Genomic DNA, 22,789 nt, shown 5'->3' with positions numbered 1-22,789 from the left:
ATAAAATCATCTATGAAACAAAATAAATAGTTATTTGATCAACTTTGAAACAGGGCTGGTGCTCAAACCAACCTGCATATCTAGTTATGAGATAATATGTCAAAACAGACAAGCTTTGTACCTTAGATAGTAATAGATAGTAGTAATGTATGAAATGGGTGTTTTTCTGGTAGCCTTGCAGGTTTGCTTGAATCCTACCAGCCTTAGCCTGAAATCAATGTCTTGGTAGCAAAGCAAAAAACTGCAATGCTGTAATATGTACATTTTACTTTTATACTTTTGGATATATGATACAATAACTCACCCACCTGTCCTAGATCACACAGCTTATTTCCTGTCTGGTTTGGCACATAACTCACTGTGAAGAACCATGAACTGCATTGCTTTGCATCTACGGTATGTGCATCTTTCACATTCAAACTTTATGACAGAAAACATGTCCAAAGGATTTAAGCGGCCAAAACATGTTAACATGAAAGATACATTTGACAGAGATACAAGACATTTACATTTATTCTCTTAATATTGATAATTTCTGCATTACTGTAACAATATCTGATTTCAAAATGATGTATGTACTGTATGTTGTAAAGTAAAAATATTTATGTACAGCAATAAAATCATAAAAAAAGAATTTACAATGACAAAAAGAAGGCAAAGTTACGACATAATTTCATAAATACATTTCAGACGCAGGCCACCATTGTACAATGTTCTTTTGCATCATATTGTAAAAGAGACCAATGAAAGTGGATGACACATGAAACTAGTGTCCATTCTCTCCTTTCAGCTTTCTTGAATTAGTGTTTGTTGGTTCCTTATATTCGAGATTCCAGCCTTATATCTCTTCTTAAACTTTGTCGCAAACTTCCTCTTGACCAAAACATTTTCACCTCTATGGAAATGAGGAAAGAAATGACACTTTAAACTTCTTTCCTCCCAACATTTGATATGGCATAGCAATGATATTAACACACTTGAAGTGTGATTCAAGAACACTTACTCTTTGAGTGTATGCAAGGCAGAGCAGAAGTGAAGGCACTCAAAGTCATTTTTCTCCGCACAGAAGCATCGTCCCACCTCTCTCCTCAGTCGAACAGGGAAAGAGCCCACTCCATATGGCACTATCTGACTAGAGACAGAGTTAAGGGATTGATGAGCAAATTTTGTACATGGAATGATAAACAACATCTTTGAATTGAATGGACGTGTTTCTTAACCTACAAAGGGAACTTAGTGTTTTGTTTTATTTTATCACAGCACAGGATGTCTGGAATTTAATCTTCAAACGCTCATAATAGCTCAATATCCTATCTCTATTGGCACTCACAAAATGCTTTTACAGAACCAATTAAGAAGATACCATATATACAACTGCATGGCCCTGAAAAGCTGGGCAAACACTGGTGTCTAGTGAGTCTCGAGGGTATAATGTACTAAACCTAACAGGACACAGAGAGGACTATAGTCTGTAATAACACATTTATATCTCCTAAAGCTGCTCTTTCATTGCTCTGGGAATTAACCCAAACCTGACGCCAACCAGAGCAAGTCTGCCTGCCCGCCATGATGGCTCGATGCTCATGTCATGCCTGGGACATGTTAACAAGACCATGCACACAGTCAACTGATTCCAGATGCCATGCACGGCTCAAAGCATCCCCATCAAACAGGGTCACCTTCCCCCCTGTGTTCTCCACACACCATCACACACATGCACACACACGCACGCTGACGCACACGCTCACACACATGCACCCATCTGTCTGTCTGTCTGTATGTCTGTGTGTGTCGGAGCAGCCTGCTTTTTAAACACCAACACATCTGCATTTCATACTGTGTTTTTGGCAGCTGTTGAAAGGTGACCCTTTCATTTCTCATCCGTCATCTCTTTCTCTCTGTTGTAGTTAAACCTCAGTTTTTTGGACGGTGAAAGCCTGTCTCTTTAGCTGCCAGTAAGTGTCCTCTACTCTTTATGAACTGTGACCTGTCGTAGTTGCTAGAGTTGGCGTTGGAAGTAGATAGCTTGAGTCAACAGAATTGAATAGAAATCACATATGAGTCTCATAAAACCCAATGCTAATTTTTGGAAATGAATGGTCATTTGTGAACATTAATATGAAATGCAATATCAGTTCCTAACTGCCGATATCCATCCTTTTTTCTATATAATGTTTGGTAGGAGGACGTGTGGTATTACCAATGATATGATAATGGCAACAACAAAGGATCACGTAATTGCATACTACTACTGTGATTCTATGTTTAAACATAGCACAGGACCTAAAATGTATACGCCTTAGCCTTTAGTAGCTGTCTTTGGCTAACCATGGGGAAGTACAGCATAGTGGCAAACTTATAGAAACCTGGTACTTCCAGAACACATATGAAAGCTCTTTTGAAGAAACAAGGAATTAACAAGAGGACAGATGCCCTAACCACTCCTCCAACTAATTGGATGTGGGATATTTGGGTCAGGAAGTATGTTCAGATCCATCTTATTGTAGGTCGACTGTAGTAAATGTTGAAGAGTTACACTACTTGTTTTTGAAAAATGTGAGTAGATATTATCTTTATTTGTGTTACACAAGAAGCTTCAGCAGGAAAGAGTTGAGAGACAGTCTGAGTTGATGATAAACAGTAGCTGTCTCTTATTTTAAATTAAATCCTTCACACTTTGTGGTTTTGAGATTTATGGAGTACCACAAATCATCCAACTCCTTACACCCTGATGTGATAATGAATCACAAAAAAAACCTGTGGCTTCTCATTGCACTGTCAGAACATACCATGGTTCAATACGAAAATATGATACAGCATGAGAATGGATCATTAAAATGTTATTCATCTCCACCTTTTCAATCCAACAAAACTATGTATAGATGAACTTCTCTGTTTTCACAACACCAAGAGCTCTTTCTTCAAGATCTTTCTAGCTATGGTATGTTCATGAGGGGGTGAATTCCAGTTGTGCTGTGTGATGTTCATGTGTGAGCGTCTTGATGGACTCACCCAGGAGTGTTGACCCAGACGATGCCGATGTGGCAGAAGTACACACATTCTTTATCTTTCAGGTTCTCACAGGAACAACGCTTCTCCCGCCCATGGGGCCTGTGGTCAAGCAGCTTCACGGGGCCCTCCTCTGGACCAGGCCCAGGGATGGAGGTGGAGTCTGAGTATGCTGGGAGAAAGGGAAAAAACATGAATAAAGCATTATATCAAGATAATACATACTAATGAAACTTTTATGAGGACACACGGTACAGAATTGTGAGATTGTGGTCACTCCATTTTTATTCGTTTCTGAAGTACAGCATGTACTGTAGCTCATTTGGCACTGCTAATGCTGTTATTATCTTGACACATCAATCCTATGATATGCTTCTCACAAGGACCAACAGTCTATAAAACAATCCACTTATTGAGTGTCCTCCAGCCATCTCACCGTCTATAGTCCATCTCACTGCTACTGGGCTACACCTGGCAACAGACAGCCTTTTATCCAGTCCTCAGAAAGACACTGATCATCACTGGTTATTCATTTGATGTCAGTCAGACGTATTATTACAGTCTGATAGCCCAGATGAAGTCTAGATTAGGTTGCCACTGTATGTGCACTATAGACACAGGGGATTTTTTTGCTGATAGTGACACTGTCTACACATAGCTACATTCTTATGTTTCCCACATCTAACCCTAATATATTTCTTCCAGCTTTATATTTTATTTTGTCAATTGTATCAAACTTTTACACCCTGTAAAGGACAATAGTTTAATAAACGTACTATGAAACTCAAGTGGTGGAGAATCCCAAATGCCATGTGGATTTGGGTTTAAAGCACTCCAATGAATCAGTGGCAAACCACATTGTACCCTGCACATTCCCTGCAAGTTCATGCAGTGCATTCAGGCGTCTGCTGGGGCAAGCCAGGAGCGCAGCTTCCGATAATTGGGTTGGGGTTTGACTTTTTATCACTTGAATGAAAACAGATTGTCCTTGTACACCCAAACGGTCCTCTTTAGCTCTTTATAAACAAGTTTCAGTGAAGATCCCCCAACAGAGAGTCTGATCATACAGGTGTTGAGTGATTTACGTAAGTAGCTTTGACTGACACAAATAGCTCAAGGAAAATCATCTCTTGATCAGGAAACTGTTTTAATAGTGGATTTCTTGCTTTAGGCAAGGAAATTAAAGGTTGGGATCATACAGACGCCCGGACCACGGATTATACTGTATTGGCATTTAGTATGGAAATGTTACACTACAAGCCTTGCATGCCTCCTGAGATGACAAGCGATTGCCAAACAAAATTTTATTTAGTGACCTGTTTGGAGAAGTGAGAGTTCACTGCTTTAGGGATTCAGGAGTTGATTGCCAAAGACATCCATGAGATTACTATTTAATCCATACCCACCCATTAAGTGAGAAACAGTCTCCGGCAGAATGTTGAGTCAATATCGTCAGAGCCCCTGGCCCTGTTTTTACAAGATTAGTTCTGGATCTAACATTATAAACAGATTATATCCCCGGCAGTGCCTTCAGAAAATATTCACAGCCCTAGACTTTTCCACAGTTTGTTGTGATGCAGCCTGAATTTAAAATGGATTGGTGTGCAAGGGTTTATTTAGTCTTCTACGGCAACATATAATGACAGAAGAGAAGCTGCATGTATCTAATTATAGACAAGTTGACTAACAAATAGCCTACCAAAATGTCCAAAATTATAAGCAGAAACATATCTTAATCATGCAAAAAAAATCCTGCACCCACTGTCAAAAAATAATTCAGCTGACCTGCGCACCAGTAGTATTTAACATGAGTTTTTAATAACTACCTCGTTAGTCTCTGTACCCCACATTTACAATTATCTGTAAGGTCCCTCAGTCGAGCAGTGAATTTCAAACACAGATTTAACCACAAAGACCAGGGAGGTTTTCCAATTCCTGGAAAAAAAGGGCACCTATTGGTAGATGGGTAAAAAATAAACAAAAGCAGACACTGAATATCCATTTGAGCATAGTGAAGATATGCATTACACTTTGGATGGTGTATCAATACACCCAGTCACTACAAAGATACAGGCGTCCTTCCTAACTCAGTTGCTTGAGAGGAAGGAAACCACTCAGGGATTTCACCATGAGGCCAATAGTGACTTTAAAACAGTTACAGAGTTTAATGGCTGTGATAGGAGAAAACAGACGATGGATCAACAACATTGTAGTTACTCCACAATACTAACCTAACTGACAGAGTGAAAAGAAGAAAACCTGTAAAAAATAAAATATTCCAAAACATGCGTCCTGTTTGCAACAAAGCACTAAGGTAATACTGCAAAAAAATGTGGCATAGCAATTCACTTTTTGCCCTGAATACAAAGTGTTATATTTTTGGCGAAAATTCAATACAACACATTACTGAGTATCATTCTCCATATTTTCAAGCATAGTGGTGGCCGCATCATGTTATGGGTATGCTTGTAATCGTTAAGGACTGGGGAGTTTTCAGGATTAAAAATAAACAGAATGGAGCTAAGCACAGGCAAAATCCTAGAGGAAAACCTGGTTTAGTCTGCTTTCCACCAGACACTGGGAGATGAACTCACCTTTAAGCAGGACAATAACCTAAAACACAAGGCCAAATATACACTGAAGTTGCTTACCAAGAAGACAGTGAATGTTCCTGAGTGGCCGAATTGCAGTTTTGACTTAAATCTACTTGAAAATATATGTCAAGACCTGAAAATGGTTGTCTAGCAATGATCAACAACCAATTTCACAAAGCTTGAAGAATTTTGAATATAATAATGGCCAAATGTTGCACAATCCAGGTGTGGAAAGCTCTTAGAGCCATGAACAGAAAGACTCACGGCTGTAATCGCTGCCAAAGATGCTTCTACAAAGTATTGACTCTGTGGTGTGAATACTTATGTAAATGATGTAAAAACAGCCCCAGTGTGAACACCTGTTGCATTGTATCTTCTGATTTAGAGATATCGAGATAGAAAGAGTGCTTATCTCTAGATAGTTAACCCTTACTTTTGTTTGTTTTGTTTGTGTCCTGACCTAAATGTATACATTTTGTCCTTCTTTGATCAAGGAGTACGTAGCTAGGTGTTTTGTATTTTTCCCTCAGATTTAAAAAAAGATGGCTATTTGTCAACCCCTTGTAATAAGCATCAGATGTCTGGCTACCACAACGGCAGAGTGGTTTAGGATTCTTCATGGATGACAAATACTCAGTGTATCAAAAACACACTCATTTCGAATGTCCTGCAGACCAATAACAAGTCACAATAAAATGTTGTTTGGTTGATAAATGTTTTCCTATTGAGTATATGTTAGATTAAACAAAAAGTTCAATTCCATGTAATGAGAAATGTGGAAGTTTTAATTGATGGCTTATTTGTAAGCCATTTTATTCATTTCAGCCAACCACCAGAGCTGAATCCCTGTTTCCTGCAGCTAAAGCCCTCTACACTGAGGTGGGGTGTTGCCTGGGGGTCACTGTTATAGAACTGACTTATGTTCTGTGGTTCCTAAGGGAATGTGCAGCACACATGGATAGCAACACATGGCTTAGAAATATTCAGACCAAAAGAGCAATATATTTTTTATATTAGGCTGAATGAGTAGTCCAAATTCCTCAAAAGCACTGCATGATGTGATGTAACAGCCCCATTGTGAACACCTGTTGCATTGTATCTTTTGATCTAGAGATATTACCAATCTCGAGATATCTATAGAAATAGTACATATCTATAGAGAGTATTTATCTCTAGATAGTTACCTCTTACTTTTGTTTGTGTCCTGACCTGAATTTATCAGTTTTGTCCTTCTTCGATCGAGGAGTACGTAGCTAGGTGTTTTGGAATTTTCCCTCTGATTGAAAAGAATATGGATATTTTTCAACCCCTTGTAATAAGCATCAGATGTCTGGCTACCACAACGGCAGAGTGGTTTAGGATTCTTCATGTATCAAAAACACACTCATTTAGAATTTCCTGCAGACCAATACTAGCAGGTCACACGATCACATTTTGTTTGGTTGATAAATGTAATCCTGTTCAGGATATGTTAGATTAAAGTTAAATTTAATGTAATGAGAAATGTGGAAGTTGTGATTGATGGCTTATCTGTGATCCATTTTATTAATTGACTTTACCTTATCTTACCAGGTAAATTGATAAAGCAACAACCTGGGGAAGTGCTATAGGGAAATTGAAGGGGTTGCCCATTGGAATGTGGAGGAGTTAAGGTGTTCTTTGAAGTTAAAATGCCAGGTTGGAAAATAAATCAGAACACTGTGGTTTACATTAGCTGGCATCTAACTCCTATGCTCCAGGACATGGGCCTCAAGAGTAGAGGCCTCAGAATCTCCACATTTCTCCCCTCTTCTTCCCTTTACATGTACATATACAGTATAATATCATTCTAAAGTTGAAAAGTGGGATGCTGTTTTGCTAATACTGTAGTTTAAAGTACATTTCATCCATTGGGTTCAGTTTAAGTTTTTTCCTGTTTTTACATTTTTGTCATTTAGCAGACGCTCTTATCCAGAGCGACTTACAGTAGTGAGTGCATACATTTTTACACATGTTTTGTACTGGTCCCCCGTGGGAATCGAACCCACAACCCTGGCATTGCAAGCACCATGCTCTACCAACTGAACGACGCGGGACCATGTTTTGAAATTTGTAACACATAACACTCTCCTCATTCGACATTTGCACAAACATTTTATCAGTTCACAACATCAACAGCAAAGATTAAATCAGAGGTCATTCTTATGCTAACAGTTTCTCTCTAATCTCATACAGAATATTGTGACTCTTGAGCAGGGGATATGGACATCTCCTTCATAACAACTGTATAAAAATAATATAAAATAGGCTTTTTTGTTCCCAAGTAAATCCATTTAACACACTGCTCCTTTGAAGAACATATCAAAACAAACAGAGATAAAAGCACACAGTTAAAGCTGACAGTTGATCCAGGCATCTGCTCACAGGCACGGCTAACATAAGGGCTCGCGATCACCTACTTACTACATGTTGTCTCTATTAAACCACAGCTTAGGTGAAGTATACCCCACAGGATAGTAAAGCACACTTTATGCCAGTTGAAACAAAAAGTGCAAGATTCTCATACAGTCTCAATAATCACAAAATCATTTTTTAAAATGCTGCCATATCAGAATGGGAGAAAAGTCTTTACCTTCATGCTCCACTATCAAAACCAAAGTAGTGGTCAGGAAGTAAAAAGTGGTGAGATCCATTATTCTGTTCCAATGTTCCAAACAGCTGTGAGTGCAAACAGCTCCAAATTCAAAAAGGTAGTGACAATATTTCCAGAAGCAGGTACCAGTGAGAAGTGAAGCCTGGAGAAGCTCTAGAGTCAGTCCCAGGCTATGGTCTGGAGCAGCAGTACCTCAGACACCTCAAGCATCACCACACCCTCCTTTCCTCCTCCCCAGATTCTGTCTCTGTCACTACTTCTGCCTCTCTTCTCCCAGGGCTACCACCACAGTCCCACACATGGACAACAGCACTACACTTGTGTGTGTGTGTGTGTGTGTTTGTGTGCGCGTGCAGCGATACACTACAATAAGTGTATACATCTCTGCTATGTGCTGCAGGCCTGCCAGTTACTGATAACATACAGCAGGAAAGAGCTGAATTGAGAGAGGACGGTTCATGACCACACGTAAAGTGTCCTCCCACTGACTGAAAGGTGTGCTGAAGATGTCACAGGACCAAGCCAGCTGGGATTAGAATAGAGCACTGATGTGAGTCCAGTGCCAGAGCACAAGGAAAGCAGATGTTTTAGTGTGAAGGGAATTGGGGAATAATTGGTTGTCAGATTCCCAGCAGGCAGTGGATTTGGAGGATATGTTTGGCATAGAGAGGTCTAAAGAACAAGTCCATGGAGCTAGAAAAAAAGTTTTGGGGAGGAAATCCTCAACTTCATAAAGGGAAGATGTCTAGCCAAACCAAGGGAAACCCATTGTGGTAAACCAACATTTTAATTAAAACAATAAAGAGTCAATTGAAACATCCCAATTAACACATCTGTGTGCCAGACATTTTGTTAATTGCTCTAAGCTAGGGTCTTGTATTGGTCTTGTATTGGGTAAAGTTTTGCTGCCTTCAAAATAGTTTACAGTACTCACATATTCCTCACTTTAACCTGTGCTTTTTGTTTGTTAGAGTGTTTATTTTCCATCCTTTGGCTATACCATTTGCACATCGCATTTTGAATATCAAAGCCCAGATGCACTATCATCATCGTTGTGGTTTGTGTCGTTGGAGGTTGTGTGTGATATCTAGAAACTGTGAAGGTGAGTGAGTAACCTAATTCCTAAAGACTCTCCGCGTGAAAGTTTCCCTGAGCGCTCTTCAATGGGGCCTGTAACATGATCACAGTAGGTATACTGGAGTATTCTGAGTCTCACCACAGGGGCTATTTCTTCCCACCCTCACTCCCATTTAGCAGAATTTTAGACTTCTCATTAGTTCAGATTAGGCTTAGTTTTGCATTCAGGAGAGATAATTAAAGGCTTGGCGAAACACAAAACAACATCTTTGCTCAATGTGCCCCTGGCTACAGCAATTAGATACTTGAGGTGAGATGGGGTGGGAGTGGATGAAGGGGTGAAGGAGACAAAAAACTTCAGAGACTTTTTAGCCCAACTTTTCTTCCGCAAAGTCTGTGGAAGGGATTTAATGAACAGTTTGTCATCAACTGTCAGTAAATATGGCCACTCACTCACTTAGGCTCCCAGGGTTAGCGCTACAAGGATATCTCAACAGTGCATGCAGAATGTAAAAACTAAATTTACCCTACTAGTCTCTCTAAAGTAAAGGGCATAGCTTACTGGTATGTTTTGATCAAAGAAGGGGCAGAAAGAAACATTTAATTTATTTTTTAAGAGGTGTGGGTGAGGGGCAATTTTGTGTTGTGACTCATAGGTGTGATCCCTTGGCTACACTTCTACTGGCTCAGGAGGCATGACTTCACAGTCCATTTCTCATCATTTCAGTATTTGTTTTATACTATGTAGATTTTTTGTAAGATGTTTTCGTCTTTCTCTCCTCCTCTGTGGAATATGTTTTTGACTGAATCTTTAAAATCACAAAGGCCATCTGGTAAAATGTCAAATAGAACTCCAGACTTAACTGACTGGCAGAAAAACTCGAAAATCTTGTGGATGATCATTAGAGAAATTAGAGCCGCATGAATCCCCCCTCCATTTCACTCAGATCATGACAAACACCTGTGATGAATGATTATTGGGTGATTTAGTAAATGACAGCTTTGGCCTTAGGAGGATATTCTCAAATGTCCTGAGTACAATTACTCCATTGACCTCCAACCACAATTAGACTTACCACATGTTCAGTCACTCCAGGACAGTCACAGTCAGTCACACAACCACACCAAATTTGGAAAATGTATATGATATCCTATACTATCAGGGCTGCACATTGTGCATTATGAACCCTAACCCTAGCCTCATTTCCACACCCCAGGCTCAACCCAAATCCTAACCATAACTCTAACCCTAACCCAAGCTTCATGTCCACACCCCTGCTCAACCCTATTTCTTGCCATAACCCTAACGGTTAGGGTTATGGCTATAGTGTTAGGGTTTGTAACCCAATGGTTTATAACCCTAACCTTAATACTAACCCGAGCTTCATGTCCACACCCCGGCTCAACCCTAACCCTAGCCATAACCCTAACCCAATAACTACATGTATCTAATTCTAAGGACACTTGCAGTAAGTGTGTTCCCAATACAGATGGTTCCAACTGATTTATCCTGGCACCAGTGCTACAGCTGGAGCGTCATGCTTTCTGCATTGATACCTAGATAACAGGAGCCAGTTCCTGAAGTGTGACTAGGACTGTAGGGTCAGCTGAGGGAAATGAATGCTGATGATATCATATTTTCACTTTCTTACCTCCTTCTCTAGGGGCAGATAAACTGCTAAACTTTCTAATTTGCAGTGAAAAGTAACCTTAGATGGGTCATCCTGGTCTCATAGACGATTTTCAACAATTCAAATGAATTTGTTGTGTTAGAGGTTTCATGATCCTTGTATCTAAACCAAAGTAGATAATTTTAAGATTGGGTTAATCAATTGGGGTCTCTATAAGTTTCAGTATGAGGTCCTAAATCTAGCATGAAAGTGCATCCTTGTAGCTGTGTGGGCTAAAATAGTCAAAAGGTTTGCCTTGGGGTAAGTTAAGCCTAAGGCCATGGGGTAAGTTGAGCCAATGGCAATTTGAGCAAATTGAAGTGTTTTTTTCCCAGGCGTAATGCAAGGCAATATCGCTGGAATATGAGATAACAACAGAGCCTGGCCTATTCTAAAAGTGTAAAAATAAAATAAAAGTACAGTTTGTTAGGTGTTAAATATGTGTTAAAAGATGCTTTAAATTATTCAAAGACAAAAACGTGATTGTGATTGTATTGAATTGTGTTTGGGAAATAACGATAGACATTGTTTTAAAAAGGTAGTGGTAATATTTAATTCAGTACAGAAATGTGTAGGTGGCTTAACTTACCTTGTTCCGCGGCTCCACTTACCTCATACGTAAGCTGTGCCAAGAGACCACTTTTTTTGGACAAGCTGTGTTTTCAAAACTGTAATGTTTTACATGAATTCTGATCATTTCCAGGGATACACATTCTGAAATATATATAGATATACAGTGGGGAAATAAAGTATTTAGTCAGCCACCAATTGTGCAAGTTCTCCCACTTAAAAAGATGACAGAGGCCTGTAATTTTCATCATAGGTACACGTCAACTATGACAGACAAATTGAGGAAAAAAAATCCAGAAAATCACATTGTAGGATTTTTAATGAATTTATTTGCAAATTGTGGTGGAAAATAAGTATTTGGTCACCTACAAACAAGCAATATTTCTGGCTCTCACAGACCTGTAACTTCTTCTTTAAGAGGCTCCTCTGTCCTCCACTCGTTTCCTGTATTAATGGCACCTGTTTGAACTTGTTATCAGTATAAAAGACACCTGTCCACAACCTCAAACAGTCACACTCCAAACTCCACTATGGCCAAGACCAAAGAGCTGTCAAAGGACACCAGAAACAAAATTGTAGACCTGCACCAGGCTGGGAAGACTGAATCTGCAATAGGTAAGAAGCTTGGTTTGAAGAAATCAACTGTGGGAGCAATTATTAGGAAATGGAAGACATACAAGACCACTGATAATCTCCCTCGATCTGGGGCTCCACGCAAGATCTCACCCCGTGGGGTCAAAATGATCACAAGAACGGTGAGCAGAAATCCCAGAACCACACGGGGGGACCTAGTGAATAACCTGCAGAGAGCTGGGACCAAAGTAACAAAGCCTACCATCAGTAACACACTATGCCGCCAGGGACTCAAATCCTGCAGTGCCAGACGTGTCCCCCTGCTTAAGCCAGTACATGTCCAGGCCCGTCTGAAGTTTGCTAGAGTGCATTTGGATGATCCAGAAGAGGATTGGGAGAATGTCATATGGTCAGATGAAACCAAAATATAACTTTTTGGTAAAAACTCAACTCGTCGTGTTTGGAGGACAAATAATGCTGAGTTGCATCCAAAGAACACCATACCTACTGTGAAGCATGTGGGTGGAAACATCATGCTTTGGGGCTGTTTTTCTGCAAAGTGACCAGGACGACTGATCCGTGTAAAGGAAAGAATGAATGGGGCCATGTATTGTGAGATTTTGAGTGAAAACCTCCTTCCATCAGCAAGGGCATTGAAGATGAAACGTGGCTGGGTCTTTCAGCATGACAATGATCCCAAACACACCGCCCGGGCAACGAAGGAGTGGCTTCGTAAGAAGCATTTCAAGGTCCTGGAGTGGCCTAGCCAGTCTCCAGATCTCAACCCCATAGAAAATCTTTGGAGGGAGTTGAAAGTCTGTGTTGCCCAGCGACAGCCCCAAAACATCACTGCTCTAGAGGAGATCTGCATGGAGGAATGGGCCAAAATATCAGCAACAGTGTGTGAAAACGTTGTGAAGACTTACAGAAAACGTTTGACCTGTGTCATTGCCAACAAAGGGTATATAACAAAGTATTGAGAAACTTTTGTTATTGACCAAATACTTATTTTCCACCATAATTTGCAAATAAATTCATTAAAAATCCTACAATGTGATTTTCTGGAATTTTTTTCTCATTTTGTCTGTCATAGTTGACGTGTACCTATGATGAAAATTACAGGCCTCTCTCATCTTTTTAAGTGGGAGAACTTGCACAATTGGTGGCTGACTAAATACTTTTTTTCCCCACTGTATTTGTTAGAAAGAATAATATATTTCCCTTGAAGGAGTGATGCTGAATATAAAAAATGGCTCAACCCCACTCTCTCCTACAAGATTGTCTTGTTGTGGCTAAAGGCCTCCGCATACTAGTTTTGTTTTACGCCTAGCAGAGCTCAGCTAGGCGAAGTGAATGTCTGTGCCTCCCAAACTCCCTTAAAAATAAATTTGCTTGAAAAACGAGGAATAAAGTGACAATATTACTGTTTGTCCCTCTTGAGACAACGTAGCAACAACATACAGTCAGAATCAATCCAAGATAAAATCAAAGATAAGTAGAGAAATCTGTCATTCATTTTAACGTTTTTGCTGAGGTCTTCATAACTAAATTCTATGTCTAACTAAGATGTTTGGTGCAGTATTTCTCAAGTGAAATAAATTGCATAAAAACTAGTCGTCTGTCATTGAACGACAACAAATCAATGAAGAACCCCTACTGTTGACCAATCACCAACGAAGGGGCGAAGACTTCGGCTACTGAACTTCGGCTTGCCTCAAGAAAAACATTGTGTGCTCGAACAGCTGGTAAACAACCCTGCCGAACACTCAAACGAACAGAAATGTCAGTCTCAATGTAAGATTATAACAATCCATAGCTATGACTGTGCCTACTAAAAATAGTTTGCCACATATTTCTTTGACACCCCTCCTTGGCACGCTCTATTTCTAGAATATAAGCCAAAGGGTGATATTTCATAAATGTTATAGGTTTCTAAAACTTACCTCATGCATTTGACACTTACAGGGTTCATTTTGAGAGATTGAACACTACTCACCTCCTTACTGCCACAAAGTTTTGATCTTAAAATCACGAAGGCCATCTGGTAAAATGTCAAATAGAACTTTGACTTCAAGTTTTATCTCTTTAGCATCTCTTAGGACCATTTTCCATACTTAAAGGGACATTTCACCCTAGCACTGCCACAGCATATAGTCATTACTATATTAACAACATAACGTTTTTGTCATAAACATCAAAATTATCCAAACCACAAGCTACAATGAGTGCATTTTAATTTCACTGGTAGAATCGGGAAGTTTCGACTTCCTGTGTATTCCTTTGCTCATAGTGAACCACATTCATAGCGCCGGCATTCATAGCGCCCACAAACTTGGATGATGGCGTTGTTTACTTCGAACGAACAACACAAAGTAAAGGAATGGCACCGGAGAAGATGGTTGCTGTTTTACAGCCCTCTAACCAATTGTACTATTATGTGTATTTTTTCGCGTTATTTGTAATTTATTCTGTACATAATGTTTCTGCCACCGTCTCTTATGACCAAAAAGAGCTTCTGGATATCAGGACAGCGATTACTCACCTCGTATTGGACGAAGATTTTTTATTCAACGAGTTGGACGCAAAGGATATCCTACAGACACCCGACAAGGCCCAAAGCTCTCCCTCGCCCTCCATTTGGCAAATCTGACCATAACTCCATCCTCCTGATTCCTGCTTATAAGCAAAAACTAAAGCAGGAACCACCAGTGACTTGGTTAATAAGGAAGTGGTCAAATGACACAGATGCTAAGCTACAGGACTGTTTTGCTAGCACAAACTGGAATATGTTCCGGGATTCTTCCGATAGCATTGAGGAGTACACCACATCTGTCACTGGCTTCATCAATAAGTGCATCGATGACGTCGTCCCCACAGTGACCGTACATACCAGAAGCCACATGGATTACAGGCAACATCCGCACTGAGCTAAAGGGTAGAGCTGCCGCTTTCAAGGAGCGGGACTCTAACCCAGACGCTTATAAGAAATCCCGCTATGCCCTCAGACGAACCATCAAACAGGCAAAGAGTCAATACAGGACTAAGTTTGAATCGTACTACACCGGCTCTGACGCTCGTCGGATGTGGCAGGGCTTGAACACGATTACAGACTACAAAGGGAAGCACAGCCGTGAGCTGCCCAGTGACACAAGCCTACCAGACGAGCTAAATCACTTCTATGCTCGCTTCGAGGCAAGCATCACTGAAGCATGCATGAGAGCATCATCTGTTCCGGATGACTATGTGATCACGCTCTCCGTAGCCAATGTGAATAAGACTTTTAAGCAGGTCAACATTCACAAGGCCGCAGGGCCAGACGGATTACCAGGACGTGTACTCCGAGCATGCGCTGACCAACTGGCAAGTGTCTTCACTGACATTTTCAACATGTCCCTGACAGCTACCCTAGTCACAGACTGTTCTTTCTGCTATCGCACGGCAAGCTGTACCGGAGCGCCAAGTCTAGGTACAAAAGGCTTCTTAACAGCTTCTACCCCCAAGCCATAAGTGTCCTGAACAGCTAATCATGGCTAACCGGACTATTTGCATTGCCCCCCCACCCCAACCCCTTCTTTTATGCTGCTGCTACTCTGTTTATTATTTATGCATTGTCACTTTAACTCTACCCACATGTACATATTACCTCAATTACCTCGACTAACCGATGCCCCCGCACATTGACTCTGTACTGGTACCCTGTATATAGCCTCCCTACTGTTATTTTATTTTACTGCTGCTCTTTAATAATTTTTATTTTTCTATTTTTTAAATTTTTTACTTAACACTTTTTCTTTTCTTAAAAACATTGAATGTTGGCTTCAACTTGGTTTTCAGATTTTATATCATATTTATAATTTCTACAATTATAACCATTCAACATTTGCATAACTTAACATGGGTTTGAATTAGAACCACAGTAATATAGTGGTAGCTATTTAAATTGTCCTACTCCTTGGCCAATTAAGCCATAAGACCTACTTTAAAACATTCAGGATATCCTAACTTCCAATTCTTAAAAACTTGTATCAATTATAATGATACACAATACAAGTCAAAAGTTTGGACACACCTACTCATTCAAGGGTTTTTCTTTATTTGTACAATTATTTTACATTGTAGAGTAATAGTGAAGACATCAAAACTATGAAATAACACATATAGAATCATGTAGTAAAAAAAAAGTGTTAAAAAAATCTAAATATATTTTATATTTGAGATTCTTCAAATAGCCACCCTTTGCCTTGATGACAGCTTTGCACACTCTTGACATTCTCTCAACCAGCTTCACCAGGAATGCTTTTCCAACAGTCTTGAAGGAGTTCCCACATATGCTGAGCACTTGTTGGCTGCTTTTCCTTCACTCTGTGCTCCTCCTCCATGCTTTACAGTGGGAACTACAAATGCAGATATCATCCGTTCACCCACACTGCGTCTCACAAAGACACGGCGGTTGGAACCAAAAATCTCCAATTCGGACTCGAGACCAAAGGACACATTTTCACTGGTCTAATGTCCATTGCTCGTGTTTCTTGGCCCAAGCAAGTCTCTTCTTATTATTTGTGTCCTTTAGTAGTGGTTTCTTTGCAGCAATTCGACCATGAAGGCAGTCTCTGAACAGTTGATGTTGAGATGTGTCTGTTACTTCAACTCTGTGAAGCATTTATTTGGGCTGCAATTTCTGAGGCTGGTAACTCTAATGAACTTATCCTCTGCAGCAGAGGTAACTCTGGGTCTTCCATTCCTGTGGCGGTCCTCATGAGAGCCAGTTTCATCATAGCGCTTGATGGTTTTTGCGACTGCACTTGAAGAAACTTTCAAAGTTCTTGACATTTTCCTCATTGACTGACCTTCGTGTCTTAAAGTGATGATGGACTGTCATTTCTCTTTGCTTATTTGAGCTGTTCTTGCCATAATATGGACTTGGTCTTTTACCAAAAAAAGGTTATCTTCTGTATACCCCTCCCTACCTACTATTTGTTTAACACTTGTATGGTTACTACATGATTCCATATGTGTTATTTCATAGTTTTGATGTCTTCACTAGTATTCTACAATGTAGAAAATAGTAAAAAATAAAGAAAAACCCTTGAATGAGTAGATGTGTCCAAACTTTTGACTGGTACCCAACATTTGCATAAATGTCTATAAAAAACTCACCAACAGTAACTCTTAAACTGTTCAAGCTGGAGACACCAAACCAACATTCTTATATTGAGGCTATTAGTCCACCTCTTTTCTCAGTTTTGAAAACATAGCTTGTCCAAAAAAAGTGATCTCTTGGTAGAACTTACCACAGGTATGGGAAAAATTGAACATAGGGACAGGGTTAGCATAGGGACACATTTCTAACACTTTGTACAAAGAAATAAACCATTTTATCATAGGCTCAGACCCAGGTGTAACCTCATATCCCAGCGATAATGCCTTGCATTATGCCTTGGAAGAAAACACTTCAATTGTGGCCTGGAGTGGGGGGCAAACCCAACTGAAGAAGGCATTTTTCATAGTTACTAATTACATGAATTTGAGGTGTATTCAAAATACTATAAAAATAAAACGCACAAAATGTAATCATTTGTAGGGGGCATATTGATTACATTGGCTCAACTTGCCCCTGGCCAAATGGCACAATTTACCCCAAAGCAACCATTTTGATTATATTGTATTAGCCCTCACAGCTACAAGGATTCACATGTACATTTAGGACCTCATATTGTAGCTTATAGAGACCCCAACTGATGTATATAACATTCTTAAAACAATATACTTTTTGTTTACATACAAGCATCTTGAAACCTATTACACAATACATTCATTTTACTTTGTGAAAATCTGTTTTGTGGACCTAACCTGCTTACCACTTTTTCCATGTGGCTTCCTCCTTCACAGACTCCTTCACAGTGGATTAGAAAGATAAGTGTTGTCTGGTGGCCCGGTAAATGGTCAACTTTGATGTGTGTGTGTGTGTGTTCTTGCCTGTGTGCCTGCCTGCGTACATGTGTGTGCATATATTTGTTTGTTTGCCATATGGGGGAAGTCTCAATGTAAGATTGTAAAAATCCATAGCCTTGACTGTTCAAGGCTAAAAATAGTTTGCCACATATTTCTTTGACACCCTCTCCTTGGCACACATGTGGGTCTGTTTCTAGAATATAAGCCAAAGGGAGATATTTCATACATTTTATAGGTTTCTAAAAATTACCTTATGCATTTGACACTCTTACAAGGTTCACATATGTCAATTAGTCATGATTATCTGCAGGTGCAACCTGTTAGTAGCACCTGCAGGCTTTTCCTTTTAAATACCCAGTCTTTCCCTGTGTCTAGCAGATCTCTTTATTTGTGTACAGCTTGGTGTGCGCTGGGAGGAAGACAGTGGGGACATGTCACACAAGGTTCATATTGAGAGATTGAACAAAGATGGTGGATAAATGAAGATAGTTCACTCAGGCTGTTTACTATTGTCTGCTTAAGGGGGTGACACTCCCATAGACACCAATGCGATAGCAGTCTGCTTAGTTCATTGACTTCCATTAAAACAAAACAATTAGGGAGTGGGATGACTTGCTTCCTCTCCTGCCTCTGGTTTGAACAATATTCACCTCCATACCACCACAACGTTGGCATACTGTACAACACATCAAAATAGAGAAGAGTTCAAAGTATCATAGCAATAATAATATTATCAGAGCATATGCAATTATCTGATTTGCATTTATTATTAATGGAGATTAATGTATTTGTACATTTATGCTTAAAAGGTTGAGTTCCACATAAATAGTTAAAGAGCAGAGAAAACCAATGGCCAACAGGGATTTTTGCCACCTTTACTTTCTGGCTTTAGCGGAAACTTGGACAGAGAACCCAGCGCTGTTACTCACTCCATTTGAAGAGCCATCCATGTCCAGGCTGAGAGTGTGCTGACTGTGCTCAGGCTGCAATACATCTCAGTAGAATAAAATGGCAACGCTCCTATATGTAGTGAGACAACTCCAATAGTGAGACACCTCCACCTAGCTGACAATATTTGTAAGTACATCCTTGAGGTTGTTTTCTCCAGGTGCTACTGTTTCACATGCCATACGATTTTAAAAGACCTGTTCAAAATGTTGTGATTCTGGTTTGCCAGTGTTTTGGATTCAAGATTTATATTTGCTGCTTTAGGTGAGACTGGCGTAAGCTGACACAACTCTGACCATTATGTCAATTTTTTTTGGGGGGGGGGTTGAGTGTTTTTTGGGGGTGCAGTGTCCTTTTAATATCTATAATAAATATTCAGTGATTAGTCCAACATAGATATTAGTACTGCGATTCAGCCAGGATGATAAATTATTCACATTTAGTTTATACTAACATGATTTCCCTTACCTTTTTAAGGATCCAATACTCTCCCTTCCTTTCCAACACCCACACACTATCCTGTCCCCTATGTAATGTGAACAGATGATTATAGAACAAAAAGTGGTGTAGTTAGACTTGAAATGTGCCTCTCTGTCTGTCTACTGGGAGCTACCAGGCCCTTCATGTTGAAGGATTCAGACTAATGGAGTTCCCAAAGCCAGTGCCACTTCTTCTTGCCACAATTAGACGCAGCACTGGGAGAGAGACCACATTCTAATGTGTCTCAGTGGCCATATCTACAGGGGCCCCACCACATCCTGCTTCTCATGGTCCACTGTGGGGTTTGGAAGCCATGTGTGGAAAGAAATCAAATGTGATTACTACTGATTATCCCCTCTGGAAAGCACCGGGTGGAGAGAGAAGAGGAGTGGAATTGCCAGTAAATGTTTTTTGTTGAATAAAGTAATCTTTGAGTAAAAACACACTTTTTAACTTGTCCTGTTGAATGTATTTGAAAGCAGACAGCTCAGAATATATGTGAGTGTGAATACCTTAGGAAAGGCTGATGGACCTTAAAGACTATACTGTAATCTAATAGGTCTATACTTCCTACTGTAGATTAGAAAACTTTATTTTCCATTAGATTTGCACAAAATGGAAAATCGTTTTTTGGTGCTCTTGGCATTGAAAGGATTAAAACAGACATAAAACATAAATTAAAAGGATAAAAACAGACATAAAAACATCAACATTATACACATTGAGCATTTCCATGTCAGTTCACCATAGTCTTATTGAGGATTGTCACTGCAAAGGGGATGAAGGATTTATTTTATTTTTGTTCTGTGTGAGTGGCACCTGTAATCTCTGATAGGACTGAAGGATGCGTGCAGTGGGTGGGTGTTGTCATTGAAGACCTGGAGTGCTTTACTTGTAGTGCTCTGAGTGAAGAGATCTGGGAGTTGTGTTCTTTAGTCTTGGTGACATTGAGGTCAAGGAAGCTATTGTCAAACAAGTCATGAGGCTGTCAAGGAATTGGGAGTAGCTTGAGCTGGACTCAGTAGCGGTGTGTGGGTAAAATCACTGGGGAAGTCAAGCCAAGCCAATAAAAAAGCCATATTACAACCTACAGTATGTTGTGATATTTGCGTTGTTTGCTCTTTAACACATTAGTTTATACACCATTGTGATATACAATAAGGCAGCGACAACAAAAAGACAACAGTCACACAGTGGCGGAATAAATTAATCTACAAATACGTTTGTTTCATCACAAAACCGGAGAGCAACATCTGTCTGGTGAAGTCCACAAAGCATATTGCATGTAACAAACAGTTATATGACATGCAGCATGGTCAAACAAGTTAATGTTATCGACAGTTTACTAAAAAAACTACTGATTTAGAACCACAGTTACCGCAAGTCAACACAAAGACAACGGAAGCACTGCTATTCCAGCACCATTTCAACTTAAACATTTAAACATCATCAAATCAACAAGGCTAAAAATGCTTAGTTTAATACACTGAAAACAAACTTAAAGATACTAAAAACAATTTAGTCCAATCAATGTTGCTAAATATCATGTGGCTGTCCATGGTACTGATTTCTGTCTGTGCATGTGTTTGTGTGTGCGTACGTAAAACATTTTTTTGGGGACTGACCTACTTGTAGACTAGTTGAACGCCAATGCAGTCCTCCTCTCTTTCATGTTGGCAAAACGGTCTATGGCTCTGTACGCTTTTAGCTTTTGTTTTCATAGGCTACCTAGCTAAAACGCTTGCTAGCATAACTTCCTCGCAGGGGCAACAATTAACCATCTAAGTTAGATAGCTAGTTAACGTTACATACTGAACTTCAATCGTCTAAGGCCAGTGGCACAATATATGAATTTATGGTTAGTTCAGAATCGCCATCATTGGCCTGTACAGAGAATTAAGTCAAAACCACAACTCCAAATCCCCATCTCCATCCATGGCTTAGGAACAGGCCAATTTAGCAAGCTAGCTGCTGCAGGAAATCAACACAAGCAGAACAGAAACAGACAAGTCTTTCTGACAATGATGACATTTTGCTCAGGATGTGAATTGATTGGTTTGAAGTCAAATCCAAACTGGCCTCCTTTGAGGGGTGTTTTGCTGCGCCAGGACAACCCACAGTTGAGCTCAGCTCAATGCTGATTGGCTAATTATTTAACACTTTTTTATCAAGGGAGTCCAAATGCTTGCTGGCATCAATCAATCAAATTCTACGGCGGCAACATGTCATACTCTTTTGTTCCAGACAGCATCAGATACATGGGCTACACATGCTGAGACAGAGGGGCGCTGTTTCCCTCGCTCTGATGATTTATCTGGTGATATTCATCCATGTCATCCGCATATTTGATGAGAGTGAGGTCGCTGTTGTTGCATGCCATGTCATTGGTGTATATTGAGAATAGGTGAGGTGACATGACACAACCTTGTGGGACTCCTGTGTTCAGTACAAGGTGATCAGATAGGGTGCCTTTAACACTGACCCTCTAGAGTCGCTCCCTCAGGAACTCTCGGATACACAGCACCAGGCCAGAGTTGACATTTAGATCACAAAGGCATTTCAGTAGCAAGTGCACTGTGTTAAAGGCTGATGAATAAGATCCTGAAATATGTGTTGGTTTTGTCAAGATGGGAGTAGAATTTGTCCAGGAGAGTCAGTGAGGCACCCTCTACACCCGGGTTTGCCCGATAAGCAAACTGAAGAGAGTCCATTTGCACAGTTAGTTATTTGACCACCAGTCTTTCCATGCACTTGCTGAGTAGTGAGGTCAGGGCAATGGGTTTAAAATCATTGAGGGATTTGGTATGTGTTATCTTAGGCACAGGAATTATAGTAGACACCTTCCAGGCCTTCGGGACAAAGCTTGTGTTCAGAAACAGCTGGAACAGTCGGGTGAAAACATTCCCAGTTGTGAAGCGCGTTCCTTCAGGACCTTCCCCTTTAGCCCGTCTGGTCCAGGAGATTTGCGTGGGTTGACCCCTCGGAACACAGAGGCGACATCCCTCTCCTCTATTGTCACATTGCCTGGAAGATAGTGTGGCACTCCTCACTGAAGTCATGTTTGTCAAATCTGCTTGAAACAATGTATTATTGAGGGGGTCTTCACATTGAATGCTTGGTTTCTGTGGCCTGCCCATCATCGAATTCAGTCCTCTCCAACCCTCTCTTGCATTTCCAGCACTGAATGTCTCCTCAACCTTGTTTTTGAAGTACATTTTAGCTGTTCTTATTTCACATCTGATGTTTTTATTTCTTTAAAGGGATACTTTGGGATTTTGGCCTTT

At 40.1% G+C, this 22,789-nt stretch overlaps 1 protein-coding gene across 1 annotated transcript; it reads right to left on the bottom strand.

Annotated features, from left to right (window-relative positions):
• Nucleotides 1–208: 208 nt before the first annotated feature.
• On the bottom strand, nt 209–8,511 carry LOC121549349 (endothelin-1-like). Its single transcript, XM_041861205.1, has 4 exons — nt 8,215–8,511; nt 3,013–3,181; nt 1,004–1,132; nt 209–895 (listed from the first exon to the last, which is right to left on the bottom strand). Exons 1-4 carry the CDS (start codon nt 8,273–8,275, stop codon nt 787–789), a joined length of 468 nt encoding a protein of 155 aa, XP_041717139.1. The 5' UTR covers nt 8,276–8,511; the 3' UTR covers nt 209–786.
• Nucleotides 8,512–22,789: the final 14,278 nt, after the last annotated feature.

The sequence above is a fragment of the Coregonus clupeaformis genome, chromosome 33, assembly GCF_020615455.1.
Source record: "Coregonus clupeaformis isolate EN_2021a chromosome 33, ASM2061545v1, whole genome shotgun sequence".
Lineage (NCBI taxonomy): Eukaryota > Metazoa > Chordata > Actinopteri > Salmoniformes > Salmonidae > Coregonus > Coregonus clupeaformis.
This window is presented reverse-complemented; position numbering and strand designations above follow the sequence as displayed.

Coding starts and splice junctions, on each gene's coding strand:
- LOC121549349 (XM_041861205.1), bottom strand. CDS start 8,275: ATGGATCTCACCACTTTTTACTTCCTGACCACTACTTTGGTTTTGATA. Junction 1,133..3,012: donor GTCTGGGTCAACACTCCTGG/GTGAGTCCATCA, acceptor CTCTGTCTCTAG/TCAGATAGTGCCATATGGAG. Junction 896..1,003: donor GCCTTGCATACACTCAAAGA/GTAAGTGTTCTT, acceptor TCATTTCCATAG/AGGTGAAAATGTTTTGGTCA.